At 42.4% G+C, this 18,810-nt stretch overlaps 2 protein-coding genes across 9 annotated transcripts; one reads left to right on the top strand and one right to left on the bottom strand.

Annotated features, from left to right (window-relative positions):
• Positions 1–3,296: 3,296 nt before the first annotated feature.
• On the top strand, positions 3,297–10,090 carry sfxn3 (sideroflexin 3). 2 transcript variants are annotated; one of them, XM_030106786.1, is made up of 11 exons: positions 3,297–3,385; positions 5,311–5,479; positions 5,730–5,900; positions 7,108–7,206; positions 7,881–7,956; positions 8,040–8,125; positions 8,225–8,352; positions 8,617–8,666; positions 8,841–8,890; positions 8,982–9,029; positions 9,119–10,090. In XM_030106786.1, exons 2-11 carry the CDS (start codon positions 5,316–5,318, stop codon positions 9,213–9,215), a joined length of 969 nt encoding a protein of 322 aa, XP_029962646.1. In that variant the 5' UTR covers positions 3,297–3,385; positions 5,311–5,315; the 3' UTR covers positions 9,216–10,090. The 2 variants fall into 2 exon arrangements, with proteins under 2 accessions (XP_029962646.1, XP_029962647.1); XM_030106787.1 differs by having other exon boundaries at positions 3,311–3,385; positions 5,315–5,479.
• A 3,072-nt stretch (positions 10,091–13,162) lies between these two features.
• On the bottom strand, positions 13,163–18,073 carry LOC115399435 (peroxiredoxin-like 2A). 7 transcript variants are annotated; one of them, XM_030106781.1, is made up of 8 exons: positions 16,678–16,786; positions 16,028–16,261; positions 15,049–15,093; positions 14,908–14,964; positions 14,505–14,596; positions 14,268–14,408; positions 14,026–14,190; positions 13,163–13,946 (listed from the first exon to the last, which is right to left on the bottom strand). In XM_030106781.1, the coding sequence occupies exons 2-8, from the start codon at positions 16,221–16,223 to the stop codon at positions 13,851–13,853; spliced, it is 792 nt and encodes a 263-aa protein (XP_029962641.1). In that variant the 5' UTR covers positions 16,224–16,261; positions 16,678–16,786; the 3' UTR covers positions 13,163–13,850. The 7 variants fall into 7 exon arrangements, with proteins under 7 accessions (XP_029962641.1, XP_029962645.1, XP_029962640.1 ...); XM_030106785.1 differs by lacking the exons at positions 16,028–16,261; positions 16,678–16,786 and adding an exon at positions 18,009–18,070; XM_030106780.1 differs by lacking the exon at positions 16,678–16,786 and adding an exon at positions 18,009–18,052 and having other exon boundaries at positions 14,908–15,093.
• Between the last annotated feature and the right edge of the window lie 737 nt (positions 18,074–18,810).

Here is an 18,810-nt window from a genome sequence, read left to right as displayed (position 1 = left end):
TTGCAATAAAGCAGATTATTTTCCTCAAGAAATGTAGAGCTTCATGAGTCAATAGTGGACTCTTTCCCATGATGGGATGAATATAAAACAAACAAACAAAACAAAAAGTGTGCACTAAAAAAGTCGATCTAATCCACTAGTGTCCTTCTCAGGCTGTGGGTGGGTGGTGAAGTCCATGGTGCCTGGTTCCCTCTGCCTCAGCCAGGAGGCCGGGCCTGTCTGCAGAGGAGTCGGCGGTGCACGGTGATTCCTCCCAGGTCATGTTTAATTAAATGGATATCTGTAGTGAGAAGAATATGCTGCCATGAGTCATGCGGGATGCAGATGAGGTAATAAAACCTTCTACTTTGTATGGAGTTATGCCACACAACTTGGGAGGTCTAATAGTATAAAGTATACTCTCTCTACCTGATTAAAAACAAAGTCTCATGAGCTCTAATAGATCTGTGTTAATCAGCCCAGTTACCTACATTACATGATCCACTATCATTTCACTAAACTTCTGACTCACCTGTTGACTCCTTCATATCAGCAACAGTGAGGTTGTTTCTGATGATCCCATTGAACCATGAAACAACATAACAACACGGCAGATATAAAGAACGGCGTGTTTTTTTTTACCTGCTGCGTCCACGTTGTGCGGCTCACTGACACCTCCGGAGCATTAGTGCTACCTCAGTGCTTCTGCAGGTATAAGCCTTTTACATAAGCCCCTGCAGCTGTGCACTCACCATTAAGTACACTGACATTAAAGCAAGGCCCACTTAAGTCTGACACAGTGTATCTCTCAGAGAAAGATGTTCAATAATGCTCCGATGAAGTCCATATTTGAGGCAAAAACTGCTGGAAAGTGAAACACTGAGCTGACGCTCCTGTTTAAACTCGGGTTAACAGTGGGGTGAGTCAACACCGCCCCCTGGTGGCCAAATCTGTCACTGCCAAGAGAAACCAACCTTTCTGGTCACTAAAAGTTTTATACAGCCAAGAGATTTTACTTTTCCCAAGTTAGTTGCACAAGTGTATTTTATGTTGTTTTGTTGTTGTCGTTGTGTTTGTTTTGTTGTTGTTAAGCCTCCACTGTAAGTTTATGGTGAAGTTGACAAATATCCCAGTCTGGAGATCATCACCAAGGCTATTTCAGGCCAAGGTTACATTGATTGTGTCAATTCAGTATATTTGACGTAAAAAAAAAAAATACAACTAAAAGAACAGATTTCAGGAGTCAGTGTAAGTGTACGCCTTGTTAATTCACCCTTATCGTTTGTCTGTATGAAAATATGCATTTTTAATATTATTATTATTATTATTATTGTAATGATAACTATATGGAGCATACAGAGCCTCCCCATGCCTGCACTGTGGAAGTTGAACCACAACCTCATTCTGCTCCAATACATACCAGGAGTGATTAAGTTACCCACATTCAGGAAGTGGCCTCCTGAGGCAGAGCAGCCTTTGAGAGGCTGCTTTGAAACAATGACCTGGGATGCACTGACCATATTGAGGTCAAGTCTTCTGTATGGACACTGCTGTTCTGGTAGGAACTGCTACTGTATGCTGCTAACAACAAGCCCTGGATCATCAGGGGCCTTCTGACCCAGAGGAAGATGGCCTTTAAAGACAGCAATCTGCAGGAGATTGAGCGTGTAGATAGGGAGCTCAGAGTTCGGATCAGGGAGGTGAAGGAGCAGTACAGGAGGAAGCTGGAGCAGAGGTTGCAGAATAACAGCATGAGAGAGGTGTATGATGGGCTAAAGACTATCACCGGATGCAGCTCACAGAGGGGAGTCACCACTGAAGGAGATAAGGAGAGAACAAACCTGCTGAACAACTTTTTCAACAAACTTGGCCTCTCAAACCCATTCCCACACCAGGCGACTGCAAACCCCCTCATTATCACCCATGCAAACACCAACACAGAGAATGCTCTCCCATGGGTGTACAGAGAGCTGAGGAGGCTGCGCCCCAACAAGGTATCCCCTTAGGTGCTGAAGGCCCACACAGCCAAGCCTGGAGACCATCTACAACACATCTTCAGCCTGAGCCTGGAACAGGGGAGGGTCCCTCAGCTCTGGCAAACTTGATACATTGTTCATGTCTCAGAGAAACTGCTGGACTGCAGGTCTCACACCATATTCTGGCATGCACATTCTTCTATGCAGCGGTGCGTGCATCTCCATAATGAATTTATGTCTGTTATCTCTGTCCTTGCCCTTCAGTTACCAGGCACTGCATTGTGAGAAAACAATCTTGCATATTTCTGTGATTATAAGAGTGTTCAAATGTTCTACCGTTGTGTAGTGCGTTAATCATATATTATGTGTTTGTTTTTATTGTAATGTAGTAGGTGAAATATGTTTAGTATCTGTAAGCAAAATTAGGCATACTCACTACATGCTGTGCCCTACATTGCAATATCTACTGAAGATTTGGGGAAATATACATTTTTTTTAGTTCAAATATGATTGCTTGTAGAAGTTAGAGAGGCAGACTTGGGTTTTGCACAGTGGGCAGGTCACGCCTGTGGGTCTCTAAGCCCTTTACCTCTAGCAGCTCCTCTGGAGCTGTGCTGTGACAGCCTACCACTCCTGGAAATATGTTAAATGCTGAGAAAGTATTTTTCTTCAAGGGATCAGTTGAGTGAACAAAAATTCCAAAAAGACAGAACAACAGCTGTTTTTAATAAAAACTGCAGATTTCATCTCCTTTACACTTTGGAAGGGGATCCAGGTTTGGATTTGGACCCTCTCGCGGCCCGATTTGACCCGCTGGCCGCAGGTTTGGCACTCGTTTGAGATACTGTGACACGTGAACCATCCTGGTGGGAGTCAGCTGAGGTTTGGACCAATCACGCGCCGCTCACCTCCCACGCCTCGAGCTTTCCAACGACTAACATCTTCCGTGACTCACACCGCCCTGCTGTGATGCCTTCACTGACGCCTCAAAGACTCCGACATCTGAATTAACACAGAGAACTATCTTTTAAGTCATTATATTTTATATGAGCAAGAAACTAACATATTGAAATAATATCACTTTTAGAGTAGGCATCTCTTCAGAAACTTATCGAGATGATTTTATTGATGATTAGTAGTATAAGCCATCTTTTTCTGCTTTCTTAATCTCTCGTAAAAATGGCTTATGGGTTTATTATGGCCAACTGTTAAACCATCTCTCGTAAGTTTAGCTAAAGTGTCTTGTACTTAACCAAAATCAGAAGTACCGAAGTACAGAAGTACCGGAGGTTGTAATTTACCTTATTTTTTTCGCGCGTTTTCTATTTTACGATAATTCTGTGAACCCGTGAACGTAGCATCAGTCCACCCAGCGGTGCTGTGATATTCAGAGGTCATACATTTACCAATAAATTAAGAAAACACTGCAGGTACGTGTTTGAACAGTTTGGCTTTAATCATTTAACTGTGTTGAGTCCAAATCTAACCAAGCGAACTTTAGCTCCTTCTCTTTTCTCGTGTTTGCGCGTGAACTGAAGTGCTAGCATAGCTGCTCGGCTGCAAACTACCTGATTAGCCCGAGGTAGTTTGTACAGTTATCGGGTTTAGTGATGTTAAAGCAGCTGTTTGTTATTATGTTGAGGAGAACATTCATTACACGTGGCTTTTCAATATTTTTCCACTGCATTTAATGCACCGGAATGTGAGAAACGACACTGCTCCTTGCTAGCATGCTACTTGTGTTAGCCAGTGGCTTGTTGTCAGAAGCCAGCGCAGCTTGTCGTGACTGCCCGCTCCATCTGTCACCTTGTGCTGGGTGGATGTGTGCGTGTGCCCCGCTGTTTGTTTGATCAGTTATTTACACCGAGACACTAATCATCCCCGAGCCTATGCTGCTAGCTGGCACACTTACAGAGTGTCAGGCTATTGTTTGAATGGCTGTTTGTCCTTGGATGCTCGCTGTCAGTCGGTATCTCACTCTTTTAATTTATCAGATTGCTGTAGATTTATGTCTCCGGTGTAATAGCTTGATGAGATAAGAACAAAACAGCTGTCTGTTTACCGCCAGTGTTTTATTCATTTATGGCCTTATTATGCCCTAAACATTACCTGAACCGTTACGCTAAATAACCCTAGATCAACCAATAAATAGGTGTCACCTGTGTCCGTAGAAAGATGAAGGCATGAGATGAAAGACTAGTACGTTTGGAATAAGACTTGGTAATAAAAGTATGAATTGTCGGCTATCAGATTGTCTTGTTGATAGTAGCCATTTACTTGTAGTAGCGACGGTATGATCAATGGCCTATCAATAACAATATATTTAATATTATTTAGATGCGATCGTGGACGACCTTGTTTTTCACGCACAGTCATTCAAAAATGCACTCCTGTTGCATGTGGTTTGTCAGTAACAAACTGAAACTGCATAACATCAGAGTTCATTTTATTCTGGCCTGAGGCAGTGTGCTGGACTCATGCCAAGCTCATAAATCCTTGATAGTCTTGGCATGACAATAGCTTACTGCAGACACGGTGTTCCTCCCACATCACAGTGACATTACAAACCAGCTAAGGTACTTCCTTGAACCTGAAATCTGTAATGAGAAACTCTTTAAATTTGTAATCTGTAGAGGAGGTGACTGTACTCATGGTTAGCCTTGGAATAGGCTGTTCTTAAATTGTTTCAAGGGTCCCAGGGACTCATAAACCCAAGCAGACAGTTTTTCGTGTTCCACATAAGGAACATGGTCTTTGCTGCAGACCAACAAGTAAGTTAACAGTCTGACACTGTCTGAGAGGACTGTGATTCCCCCAGAGGTCCACAAAACCATCTCCTGTATCTGGATGGCTGTGCAATGACTTTCTCTGGACAATTTAAAACGGTTTTCATAGTGACTGTTGGAATATATTATGGTGTGTATAATTAATTTTACTACTTTGCAGGGCGCCTTAAGTAATCAATATCAAGTCTGAAACCATAAATTGGTGACAAAGTTAGAACATAATTAAACAATTAATGCTTGTCTTCCATTTTTCACTGAGCATGAAAGGCTGCAATAAACATTTAATAGTAAGATAATCAATGAGGTTTCTACAGTTTTCGAAAATCACTCCATCCGTTACGTATGTCACATTTAGAGAATTAGTAATGATTAATTTATTTGGTCATTTGCCATTTGGTCATATAATTTGTTCATATAAGTCGTTCCCTAAAACTTGATCACCAGCTGAAACTGGTTTGTTTCAAATCAACTAACACATAAAACATTTTGACTATAATGTTATAATGTTATCTCAGGTGTAGATCAATCTTTAGGCATGAGTGCTAATCACAGTTTATGATCTATCAAAGGCAGGATGTCTGGAGAGCTGTCCCGAGATATAAACATCAAAGAGCCGCGATGGGACCAAAGCACATTCATGGGGCGCGCCCAGCACTTCTTCACAGTCACGGATCCCAGGAACGTCCTGCTGTCCTCTGAGACTCTGGAAGAGGCTAAAGTGATCGTGGAAGGCTACAGGTACACCGTCAGGAGACCTGGATGGAGTGAAGTGGGAGAATAAAACAGCATAGCTGTGTTTGTACAACCACTGGCACAATTTTCACTTGTACAGCTGTGTAAAATCAAGTAGCAACATCTAAGAAAGAAAAAAAAATCAACTTAAGTACATTATAACATTTCTTATATATCAATAGAAAAGGAGGATATCTGTGGGTGACACCTTTATGTTTTTGTTAAATACCTCAACCCATCCATATCTTGATTTCAGAGCTGGGATTGTGAGGCCTGGCCTGACAGAGGACCAGCTCTGGAGAGCCAAATATGTCTACGACTCCGCCTTCCACCCCGACACCGGGGAGAAGATGTTCGTGATCGGTCGGATGTCCGCTCAGGTGCCCATGAACATGACCATCACGGGCTGCATGCTCACCTTCTACAGGTACAGCTCAGTCTCCTACACTCCGCCCACCGCCGCCTACTTTGTCCCCCAGTAAAAGAAAGACGTGCGAATATGCAAAAAACAATGTGATGGTTGAAATTGTTGCAGTTGTGATGTGACCGTGAAGTCAAACGTAACACAGCAGTGCATAAAAATAGAAATTTTAATCCCTGCTCTGAGTGAAAATCCTCTTAAAGATTGAAAAATGTCACTCTCACTGCTTAATGCTGAAAATTCCCTCTGCTCTAACCTGAAACTGGAAAAAGTGCTTGAATCAATCTTTTTAATTATTTTTATGAATGTATTAAAAAGCTTTGACAAGATTATTTGTGATAATGATTATATGCATTTCATTTATTTTGTTCATACCTCGTACCAGTAGCAGAAAGTGTTTCATCATCATATGAAAGAACAGTTCTTCAGGGTCATGTGTACTTTTTGCTCATGTACTTACTCATACACTCAAAGGTGTAATATATATGTAATGTACAATCTGAAATTAAACGTAAATCAACAGTTGCATAGGTTATGCCCACAATAAGAGGAAGGTTTTAATTCATGTAATGAACAATGCATTGAACCTGTGTAATTTCCATCACGTTGGCAGATTATCTACATTCTGCAGGGATTGTCATCAGCCATAATGATATTCTGTGGGGCTACCGCTAGATGGCGCCAGCGTTTTACTGATAAAATCTGCATTAAATGTTTTTGAAATTTAACATACACCTAAAAAAATCGTTTAAAATGTGTGAAAACTAAAGAAAAAACAGATCTAAGTTTGTTTTGAGTTAATTAAAGCTAGTCATCATGGTTCTGCACCATAACGAGTGTGGAAGAGCTTCTCTGAGGCAGTTGTTGAACTTTGACTTAAATAAGTGAGCTTGTGTCTGTACTTGTTGAGCATAGTCCAACAGCAGGACTCACACAGATGTTTGATCTCAGGGATGTGACTGAAGTTGAAGCCAAACCAGGCTGCTGGATTGACTGATAATGAAAACTGTTGGTGCCACTAACGTAAAATAATTGACGAATAAAGATGGAAGCAGCGTTAATTGCTGCAGACAGCTATGACTGAAGCCACATGTCGGAAGGCCCATTTTCACACTCCGGCACGACGCTGTTCACGTTGCCATCATGCTCTGCGTTGAAAAAACACGGTCAGATCTCAGTTCCTCAAACATGTGGTTGTTGTTGTTGTTTCCAGGACGACTCCGGCCGTGGTGTTCTGGCAGTGGGTTAACCAGTCCTTTAACGCTGTGGTCAACTACACCAATCGCAGTGGAGACGCACCCATCACCGTGAAGTAGGAAGAGCTTCTCTCTCCAGTCCAGTTCCTCTGTAGATCCCTCTCGCCCTTGTTTTAAGTCGGTGTCTGTAAATGGAAGCAGCTGTCCTCTCCTTCACGGCGACATTTCACTCCATGGTTACACATTTCGGGCCTCATGTCAGTGTGACATTGACTCTGTACTACGATGTCATAACAACAGACTTTTGCCAAGTTTTTTTTTTTTAAGTTATTTTTATGAGGGATACAATTGACACTTAATATTTTCAAAACATTAATACAATAATCAAGTTTATATAAATATTTATGACACGTGACGTCAGGATGAACCTGATGGAAACTAAAGCTTGTTGCTTTGTGTTGCCATTGGCAACTGTGGACTTTGCAACACACTAACACTCATTTATCCATATAAGTTTTGCATTTTGAAATATGTATAAATGATATTATTTTCTGATATTATTATTAAGCTAAGTTAAGCAGGTTTCTTTAAAATTTTCTTTCGTTTGAATCTTTCTTTCTCCAATCTTTATTTCTAGTTTGATTTTGCCCTGTGTTGCGGCTGAACACTGACATGTTGCACGTTAGTTTATCAGATTTTCAGCTGGTCGCATGAGACGTTTCTACCGTGTGAAAACGCTGAAAGGGGAAGTGTGTACTCCATGTGTTTGTCTCCTCTGCCTCCCTTGCAGCCAGCTGGGTGCAGCCTACGTCAGTGCCACCACCGGGGCTGTCGTCACTGCTCTGGGACTCAAGTCTCTGGCTCAGGTAAAAACCACCAGACACCTGGAATAACTCCTCAGCAGATACACTGGTTTGAGTGGTCAACTGAACACGCCTCATCTCTGCAGCGTCTCCCTCCGATCATCAGCCGGTTTGTTCCGTTTGCTGCTGTTGCCGCTGCTAACTGTATCAACATTCCCTTCATGAGACAGAGGTGAGGCCACTCTTTGCTCCGTTTCCCTCGTGAGATTTTACATGAATTGTGACGGCTGCTACACCTTATGTGCAAATCTGTGCTCGATCCGTCTTCCAGGGAGTTGAAGTACGGTATTCCAATCACCGATGAGAACGGGAACCGGTTAGGAGAGTCCGCCAATGCTGCCCAGCAGGCCATCATGCAGGTGGTGGTGTCCAGGATCGGCATGGCAGTGCCTGCAATGGGTAACGTTGATCTTAATTCATCATGGATCTTTAATAATTATTCATGGAATGAGAACTGTATTTCACGTACAAGAAATATTAAGGCCCTTTTTTTATTGTATTAATTCTCTTTTTAATTCATTTGCAAGTCACTCCAAATAATGATAGCATGGAAATTGAAATAGATTTGTAAAATTTTACTTTGATCTTTAATTTAGCATATGAAGCAGAACACCTTATCCACCTTATTTTCATGTATGTATGTGTGTGTGTTTTGTTTTACAGCCATCCCCCCCGTCATAATGAATGCCCTGGAGAAGAGAGCTTTCATGAAGGTAAAGCACGCTGCTTTCATGAGTGTTGTTTGTGTAGCCGGTGGATTTATGGGGCGTTTTGTGAGGCCGAAGAGTCCTGCCACATTCCACACTGAATGCTTGTGTCTGTGGGGACAAACACGTCAGCTTTTCCTGTTTGGGTGCTTCCTCTGACTCGTCTCTGTCCTCCTGCAGCGTTTCCCGATTCTCAATGCTCCGGTCCAGGTGGGGCTCGTCGGTCTGTGGTAAGTGGCACATGCTGCTATTGGGAGTGTTTTCATGAATCAGTCTGCACTCAGAAGGTACCGGTGATCTTCTCTCTGTGTTCCATTGCAGCCTGGTGTTTGCGACTCCCCTGTGTTGCGCCCTCTTCCCTCAGAAAAGGTACCAGCAGCAGCATTCTGACTCAGACGAGGTGTTTTCTGTCGCGACGCGAGTGAGCGGTTCAGTCACACTCTGCCACTTCCTTGCAGCTCTATGAGTGTGAGCGGGCTGGAGGCCGACCTGCAGGAGAGGATACGACAGAGCAGCCCCGGCACAACCCACGTGTACTTCAACAAGGGCCTGTAGGGGCAGCCAGCACACCCCCATGCAGAAGCACAAGACATGCAGACACTCGGAGCAGACCCTCTGTTTGGTACACTCGTCAGATCTACAGTGATACAGTACAGCAGCTCCGACGACAAACATTTAATTACATTTTTTAAAGGTATGTAGTTTTTATTGAAAATATTTGAGTTGTTTAGCCCTTTATTGGAAAGGTGACTTTATTAGGTAGGGATGTCCCAATCGGATTTGTAGATAACGAATCGAGGTCGATATTCGGCTCTTTGTCGCAAACGTCAGACGTGAGAACAGACGTATATTCACAGAACAAAAGGAACCCAGAACACGTTCAGGTGTATTCAGATTTTCATGGAGAGAATTTCTTGCAGGGTATACAGTATATTGCATTATGGTTGATATTATTCATATTATCATTATCACTTTATTATTTTTATCACTATTATGATAAATAATATTGCTATTGTCATAATGTTATTATCTCTATATGATTAATATTGCTATTATCAATATACTATTATTATAATTTATGAGTAATGGGTTCCTGAGGGTTGAGTAGCAGAACAGAACATTTAAGAGCAAGAGCGTAAAGAATCCTCCCCAAATAATACTCATAAAACCATCATGAACGAGGCCCATGGGAGCATGAATGAAGAGGAAAAAAAATTAGTAAATCATCTTCAATTCCTCCGATATCCTTCAACAGTTTATTTTAAAAAGTACCCTGAAAAACCTGAATTTACATCCTCTGGTCATTTCAGTTGCAGTTTGCAGTGGAGTTATTGTACTGAATCACACAAGATTGAACCAGTGTGCCTGGAGGTGTGTTTACTGAGTGAATATACTCAGAAATCTTTTTTTTTTTTTTTTTTGTGCACATGTAGGAGGGCACAACAAAATGTATTTATGCAGTTTTCCTTGTTTCGGGGGACCGATGCATTGACGACATGAAGCTGCAGCAGTGCTCACAGTGGGAGGCGGGAGAAGATTCCCTCTGTAACGAAACAACACTGATAATCCTCTCTGGACATAAGAGGCACTACTTTAGGGGAAAAAAACTGATTTTATTTTGTTTCTCTGGTTTTTTGTGCCGTGTTTCCTGTCTTCCTCTGGTCAAAGCTGCACATTAGGTGGTGGTGATGAAGTTACTGGTTTCTTGTTAAATTCAGTGTTCATGTTTGGGCAGATGTCGAGGCTCGTGATAGAAGTCGTGTGTGTGATCGCTTCTGAATGTAACAGACCTTTTTTTTTTTTTAATCCTTTTTTGCCTTGTGGCTTTGCTTTTTCCTGTTGTTCTTAGCTATTGCAGTGTTTTGTCTTTTTAAACTGACATGCTGACTACCGCAAGTTAAATTTTCATTCATCGCTATAGAAATAGAAGTACGTTAAATAGCTCTGGACACTCCGTGTTGGTTTTGTTGGCGTTTGTTACCTGGTGAAGCTTTTTTTCTTTCCTCCAATCTCCTTAAAGTGTACTTAAGCCCCTCGGTATTGTTAGACCAGGTCTTTAGGTGCTCACTTTTTGTGGTAATAAACTACACTGACATAAATCTGAAACGGCGTAGCCATCGGTACATCAGCGAACACCGACGAGTGTGTTTTTATCAACATGAATGTCTGTACTGTGGCAGCTTGTTACAAACCGATCCGCTTGTTTATCTGTTGGTGGAAGGGATGTTATAATGAAGAGGAAGGATGGAAAACAGACAACTGTCACGTCAAAACGTCGTAGCTCCAACTCAAACGTCTCTGTCGGACCGTTCATGAATAAAGTAGGGAAAGAACAGGATTTCACTCGCCAAGCCGCGCTTCAGCCTCTCGTGTTGTGTGACAGAATGAAACTGTGTGCGCAGTGTGTGTCGTTGCTTTGTTTGAAGTGGACGGTTGGGCTGAACCTTCACAGACCCACGCCTGTCCCGTGTAGTTAGATTGTGACGGTGGTGTACACGAGGAGATGCTTGTTGAATTTATCCCAGTGTCGTCTGACTGGAATGTGTAAAAGTATATTTTTCTCGGATATATTTATAAAGACAGTATATATGATATCTATATTATTGAGCACATATGCATGAGGGAATATAAGAGTTTATCACCTGTGATTTATTCCTCCTGATGCCAACACACATGCTCTGGAAAACACTCCAGCTGCTCGTGTTGCAGGAGTGAAATGAATTTGAATGAGTGAATTCAGTTGTCAGAACAGAGAAGTTCCTCATGAGAAGTCACAGAACACAGTCACAATTTAAAGGAATATAGATTTAGTGTTTGTGCAAAGTGATGTTTTCTATGTGTTAGTTCATACTCCACAGCAAGACAGCATCACACACCCATCAGTGTGCTAATTTTGTTGTTTTTTTTTTTAAATGCATCAATCCACATTTCAGTATGGTTCCAGTACAGTTGACCATGTGTCAAACGCACCAATTTTATTATGCACTTAATGTTCTAGCGGCTTTTTCCATGCTGTGTTTACAGTTTGTTCACTTCATTTAACCTCTTCTAAGGGACTGTAGCTGCTTACATAACTAAAGACTGGACTTCTGCACAGGCGGACAAACACAGCGATTGTGTTCACTTCTGATGCTGAAGCTCAGCAGTTTGAATAAACGCCACTTCAGGAATAATGTCGCCACCCTAAGTTCAGAGAAGCGTCCATGTGTTTCGTGTAGTACCGTCCACGTCTTGTTAGGTGGAAGCTGTTTGTTTACTCCCCTTTGTTACTTGCACTCCCCTCTTGTTTTGCGTCTATGCTTAAAAGCAGCCGGCACACGGACTCGCGGTCACGTGCACTGCAGGACAGTGTTTCGGTGTCTTAGCAGTGCTGCTGCGTGCCCTCAGTTTGAATTGCTTGCAGTGATCGTTTAGGAGAGCTGTTCTCTGCTGCTGCGCTGGTGGTCGGTGTTGGGTGTCGTGTTTGGGATGTTTTTTTGTTTTTTTTTCCTGCTGAGGGTGAAACCGCACTATTTAACCTCTGCTGATAGCTGGATTTGTGTCGCCGCCTCAGTGGAGCTTTTTAAAGTGTATATTGAAGATTGTGATTGTTCATCGTGCCGGATGATGTTGAATGAGTCGTGCTGCTGCACATTATGTTCGTCGTCGACGGTCCGGCAGCTTCTGTTGCTCGTAACCAAGCAGCTTTATAGTGTGAGCTTTTTTTGTGTGCGCGTTTTTTCTTCTTCTGACGTTATAGCACAAAAAAATAAATAAAATGTCAAGAACAAAACTGAAGGTTTTGAAGTTGAAACAAATTTGTGAACTTGGATTCAGCTCCTGAACCCTACACGTCGCACCCATAGATCGAGCCAAAGAGGAGACAGTGTAGCTTTTAAGTTTGAGCTTTATCAGTGGGACCTTTCTTTTGCCTGATATTCCTCTTGTGCAATGGTAATATTTTTTTTTTTTTTTAGAGAGATAGTCACCTTTAATTCATCTACAGGATGGCCATATCTGCAGAAATGTCTGAAATCATCGTCATGAATGCAAAATAACGAGGGCGATGAGTTGAATAAATCCAAACACACACACATTCAGGCTGAACGCCATCGCAGCCAAACCTGCTAGATAAAGTCCGGCACAGCTGGCGAGGACCTTCGCATTCACAGCCTGACTTGTGCACGTCACGAACAAAACACACATCTTTGCATTACTGAAGGCACAAATGTAAAGACAATCTTCATTATTGTGACACTCCAGGAATGTGTCGGTCGTTTCATATGCAATACACCTTCATCGTGCGTAGGCCTGTCAGTAGCGACGCAGTGTTTTCTCCTCTGTTTTGTATCGTTTTGAAAAAGGAAAAAAAAAATTCTTGTATGTGAAATGTATTTTACTCAGAGCAATAGAATAAAACGTGTAACAAAAATACTTAAAGGCTTGTGTGTCGTGCATTTGTTTAAAACACGTCGGAATACTGGATGTGCGGTTCATACAAATAAACACACGGCACAGTTGAAAAGTGTCAACAACTTTTTATATTTCATTATCTGCAGCTCGTGTGCACATTTTAATCTCTCACATACACACAAACACATGCAAGCAGCACCTGTTTCAGGCATCACAAGCAGCCACCGCTCAGTGTGTGTGCACGTGTGTGTGTGTGTGTTTGGGCATCAAACCTGCTCCTCTCAGCACTGAGTTTAGAGTCAGGTTGTCATTATTACACACACACTCACACACACAGACCAGCTGAAGCTGCCTGCCATGGAGGGAAGCCTGTCGAGATGCCTGAGTAGAACGAGCATTCATACAGACGCTACGGACACTAAAGAGCAGACAAAAACATTTCAAATTACCTTGAATGTAATCATTAAAACTCCCTGACAGAAAATGCTGCCTGTAAGTCCCTACTTTATCCAAACCCGTGTCAATTAATTTAGCTTGTGAGTTTCTGCAGAGGTAAAAAGTGGAAGGGGAAAAAAAAAACCCATCAGTAGCTCTGGCCACATTTCACAGCTCCACTGTAATAGCTAAAAGCAGATTGATGTGCAAAAGACGGAGGTATGTTGTAAAATCAATCACAGACAGACTCAAGTGTCAGTATTGTGTAAGCTTTTGACTTTTCGTTGCAATTCAAAAAAAGGAAATAAGTGATTCTAGTTTGGATCTAACAGTGCATCTGCTTTCTGTCTAATGCTACTGAATTTATTTGACTGGTACGATTTTCTTAACCGCCGCCAGAACATCAGCCGTCTCCACCTTGTTGCCGAACTCCTTCTCTCGGTGCTCCAGTAGAATCCCCTGGAAAAAGCGGAAGACGCGGTTAATTTTCCAGACGGGTTCTTCCAAAGCACCTGTCAGCCACGTCCGTGTGTTCTACCTGGTCTCCAGCTCCGATGACGAACACCCCCCCCAGGATGAAGCCCTCCCCGTTCATGTTGCCCTGGTAACCGGACCTCCAGGCCCGCATGAAGTTCTGCCACACGCCCAGACGAACGAAGCCCAGACCCCCCATCTTCCTCTGCAGCGGGCCGTAGAAATGTTTCTGCAACCGGCCCAGAGCGTTAAAAAGTCAGGCTCGTCATAAACACGCAACGTGAGAGCGGCCGACTCTGAATTCACCTTTTCGTCGATGAAAATGTCCCCGGCGAAGTGCGGTCGGAAGTCCCGGATCTCCGTGCCGATGTTCTCCTTCACCACGGCGACCAGAGGGACCCCGAGCTCCTCAAGCTGGGGCTTCAGAGAGGACAGCTCAGAGGCCTCCTGCGGATCACACCCACACAGAGAGTCTGAGGGGTCCAAACGGACAAATTTTACTCTGCACACAGGATTTTTCTTTCTTTTATTTAATCAAATCACCTCTCTGCACAAAAATCATCCGGGCCGCCGTACGGCCATGACCACGGCCCCGCTCCTCTCCCACAGATTCTTAGCCTTGATGACCTGTTCCTCTGCAGAAAAAGCAAAACAAAGCTTTTAATAACAGCCTTGTATGTTAGTAATGAATCATAAATAAAGTGTGAATCATAGAAGTTTCCATCTTCAAATGCAAAAAAAACAACAACAAAAAACAGTCATGGTCACATGGAACAACTTTATGATGAATTTACTGATTGCGTCAAACCTCAGCACCTTACAGGACTAATCTGTAAGGCTGGTAGATTTTTTAAAGCTGCTTTTCCTTAAATGCAACACAATATCTCATTTACTGCATGCACAAAGCGTGTACACATAACATCTAGCGTCAGCTGATTCCCTCTACCGTCCGTGGTGGAGCGCAGGTCGGCATCTTCCAGGTATTCCAGCGAGGCGCTGGCAGCTTTAGGGAGACAGAAATCGGTGTTGGCCAAGAAGATCCCGGCGAGGGCGGCTCCTACAGCGCCCAGACCCAGAGACCACATACCCATCCCGAACAGCTCGCCCTCCGGCCCAGACGCCGCTGACAGCACTGCAGGGCAACAAGTGAACAGACAAGCAGAGAAATCACTAACAGGCATTTTTGTACTTTCTTATTATTTTCATTCACATTTCCATTTAAATGCACTGTGAGCTGATGCCTGGAGGTTCGGGGGTCCTGATTTTTTACAGTCGAAGCTCAAACAAGACTCAGCGTGTCCAGTTCGAGCATGAAATGCCTGCATGAGCTGCTTTGTGCCAGAACCTCAGTCTAATCTCAGTCCCACACATGAGATTAAATACCTCACATACAATCAGACAGTAAATCATTTGTAGCTGTTGTGTGGCCTTCAGGAAGACAGCAGGCTTTCTCCACCACACAGAAACATTTAGTCATTTTCAAATAGTTTCCTCACTGAATTGTTTGGGAGATGAAACACTGTCAGTAAAATACAGAGTGTGAAACAGCCCAGAGGAACTAATAAAAACATATTTGGTCTGATGAATAATATTCAGATAAATGTAATGATAACATGTCCTTATAGCAATCTACACTAGTTCTACATTTCAGAGCACCAAAAACAGTTAAACCTGTTAAGAAAGAAAATGTGTGTATCTGTGCAAATCAAATAACAAGAAATCAAAGTGAATGTATTCAGCCTGTCAGGAGCACAGTATGGATCAATAAATCTATAATGAAATGATGGCCTGGGATTTGACCTTTTGATGATATAGAAAAGGGTATTTTTGTATTTTTAATGCTGGCATTGCCTTGATTTGTGTAAATCCACATATTGCACCAACCTGATTCTCATCAAAACATTCTTTAATCATAAGATCATTCTCATCAAATGATGCTATTTTGCAGATCAGGAGTCATTTACGCACAGGCAACTGAGAAGTGCTACATACGATTTATAACTACAGCAGCTTCTAGGAAAGACCTGAGGTTTGGGGTCGTGACAGAGAGTCGAATCGGTCCTTGCCTGAGGTGGTCTTGTTTGGCTCAGGACTGGCTTTGGCTTCACTTTGGTGAAACAGAGCAGTCTGGGATGTTAGAATCGGGGGCCTGGCTGTGGTGGAGGGGCGGCTGCTCGGAGCAGAGCTCCCCAGAGAGACGGCAGAACCGCGCAGGGGAAGCCTCCACCACAGAGCCGCCGAGCGTCTGGACAGAGCCAGCATCGCGCAGAAACTCAACTACACACACCCACAAGATCACACTGGAAGACACAAAGCACAAGTCTTGTCTGAGCGGGATGAACGCTGTCACCGTGACACGCATGCTTTCTTTTCAGCAGATTTCATAGAAAACACATTCCATTGTGTTTAACTTTCAGGGTTAAACAGGTTAGCCAGGTTTTATTTATGTGCACACAACACAAATTTATTTCCAACACCACTGACTGCAGTTTGAATCGTAACAAAATGAAAGTGCAATAAATGATTTACATAAGCTCCTGTTCTTATCTTGATAAATTTACCCTCTCACTGCTCTGAATTTCCTTTTTTTTAAAAGGCTGTGCTCCGTCAAGCAAAGTAACCAAGTTAATGACACTGAAAACGCAAACACAGAAATGCTGCACAATCAGTTTCTTCCCTGCCTGAAGATTTTAAAAACAAAAAGTCATATACTGACTTGTTTCTGTGTCCGAGGGGTAAAATGTAGGCTACCTCCTTTGACCCAGCTCATCCAGTTTCGAACAGTGAATCAGCTAAACGCATTCGAGGTTGAATACATGAGTCAGAGGACAAAGGACGAAAATAAAAAGGAGAAGCGCAGCAGCCAATAGAAAAAGACAATCCTGTTTATCATGAAGACATCTGCACAGACCAAAAAAAGAGGTGGTGACTACACTGTTCAACCTGGTGCACCGGGTAGTATTCAAAAGGGATTCAGTGGAGGAAAGACTTAAAAATAAATATATATTTTAGCTTCTGTATGTTTGAAAATTGGATATTTTCTTTTTATTATTTCAATGTTGTTGGTTTTTGAAACATTTCAATATTAGTTACTTTATTTATCCAGAATTTTGTGGAAGCATCTTAAAGAAATAGTGAACTTCTGAGGAAAACTACCTCCTACATCCTAAAACACATCAGCCCAACAAGCATGCCATATGGGCTATTCTTCAAGTTTCTTTAGATTGAATATACCTTTTCAGTTCTCTGGCCTCGGGGAGAGAAAGTGTGGGTGCAAATGCTGGCACAGACTTGTCTGCCAGGAGTTTGCATGTTCTCCCCGAGTCCCCTTACTGTGTAGTTTAGTTTTAAAATCAGGATATTGATTCTTTCTGCGCTGATGACTTGTAACCTACTTATGGAGCGATGAGATGGCAAAACCCAGTGACCGCCCGGAGAGCGAAACATGATGACCTTGATACTGACATGTAATAGCAGAGAACGACAGAGAACTCCAAACACTGAACCTTCAGATGCAATATGAAGTGCTCCGCAGCAGAGTTTAGTAGGTTGAGTGACTGTTAAATGAAATGTGATTACATAGGAAAAGTTGAGCGTTTGTGTTTTGATGCCACTGCGTCGTGGTAAACAGGTGTTGTGGATTAAGTGGTTCCCCTGTAAACTGGTGACCGACTTCCTTGCTTGTCCATCGTTGCTACTAGTAACACGCAGATGTCAAAATAAAACTCACAAATGATGGGCCACGTCAAAACTTAATTGTAATTGCGGCTAAACGACATTCACCAGAACAATTAAGCATTTCATCCGTATTTTTGCAATTGGTATCACTCGTCACGTCAACTAGAATAAAGGAAGTTGGTCACTGCTTAACATGGGATCCACTTTATCCGAAACACCTGCGATCAGCGTTAATATTAGCGTAGCACATGTATTGGGTTTCTTAAAACTGGCCAAAAAGCTGAGAACACCCTCTGATGCTAGCAGGCTTTTAGGAGAAAGGTCACTCTCATATAGAAACAAGCAGTTTTGCATAATACATTTACTCACCAGTATCAATGAAACGCCGCAGTGACACCTTTGTACACGTCCGTCAACAGAGCCCAGCGCAGGACGACTAACCGATGCAAAGCGCAGGAAAACTAATCGAGCCAGATCGCACAAGCGCACCATGGAAGTTGAGGATGAAGAAGTTTAATATTTAATCGCTGTTGTCGGATTTTTAACAAGGTGAGATCTGTATGTTGTGCATCCATTACTTCTACACTAAATATATGGAATATTTTTACGATATTTATTAACTATATCACAGCTCGCTGCATCACAGCTTGTTCACAGGTGGTTGACTGGAGAGACAAATGCAATAAAATTCTTTCATCTCTTTCAATGTCAATTCCATTTCATTCCATTTCGTGCGGAAACAATAATCCATAAGTCTGCAGGAAAGAGGAATATGCACAGAAGTTTCTTCCAGTCTTATCTGGTCTGAAACTGAAGTCCATTTTCCTGTCACACCCTTTTATCTAATGTGGATGTCTGCTTGAAACCTCCAGGACCACAAACAGAAGTTTCTGTATCATTTCCAGCAAGTCAATTTCATCTGGTGCTGTAAAAATGATATAACTTTCAAAACAAGGTAACAAGAATTCTGAATTTATGTACTGTGTATATATGGTAACTTTGCTGTAAAAAAAAAAAACAAAAAAAAAAAACCACCAACGACATCTAAGCATTTTCCAAATACAATAAATGTATTGAGCAACAGTGATGTTTTATCACATCATAGCCATAGTCTATTTTAGCTGTTTCAGGCCCAGATTACCACAACCACATCTCCTAAGATAAAAACAGG

The sequence above is a fragment of the Salarias fasciatus genome, chromosome 13 (genome assembly GCF_902148845.1).
Source record: "Salarias fasciatus chromosome 13, fSalaFa1.1, whole genome shotgun sequence".
Taxonomy (NCBI): Eukaryota; Metazoa; Chordata; class Actinopteri; order Blenniiformes; family Blenniidae; genus Salarias; species Salarias fasciatus.
This window is presented reverse-complemented; position numbering and strand designations above follow the sequence as displayed.

What these genes read in the sequence shown, in the direction of transcription:
- sfxn3 (XM_030106786.1), top strand. Translation starts at nt 5,316, where the DNA reads ATGTCTGGAGAGCTGTCCCGAGATATAAACATCAAAGAGCCGCGATGG. An exon ending in TGCATGCTCACCTTCTACAG is followed by an intron (nt 5,901 to 7,107) that starts GTACAGCTCAGT and finishes TGTTGTTTCCAG; the next exon opens with GACGACTCCGGCCGTGGTGT. An exon ending in ATTCCCTTCATGAGACAGAG is followed by an intron (nt 8,126 to 8,224) that starts GTGAGGCCACTC and finishes TCCGTCTTCCAG; the next exon opens with GGAGTTGAAGTACGGTATTC.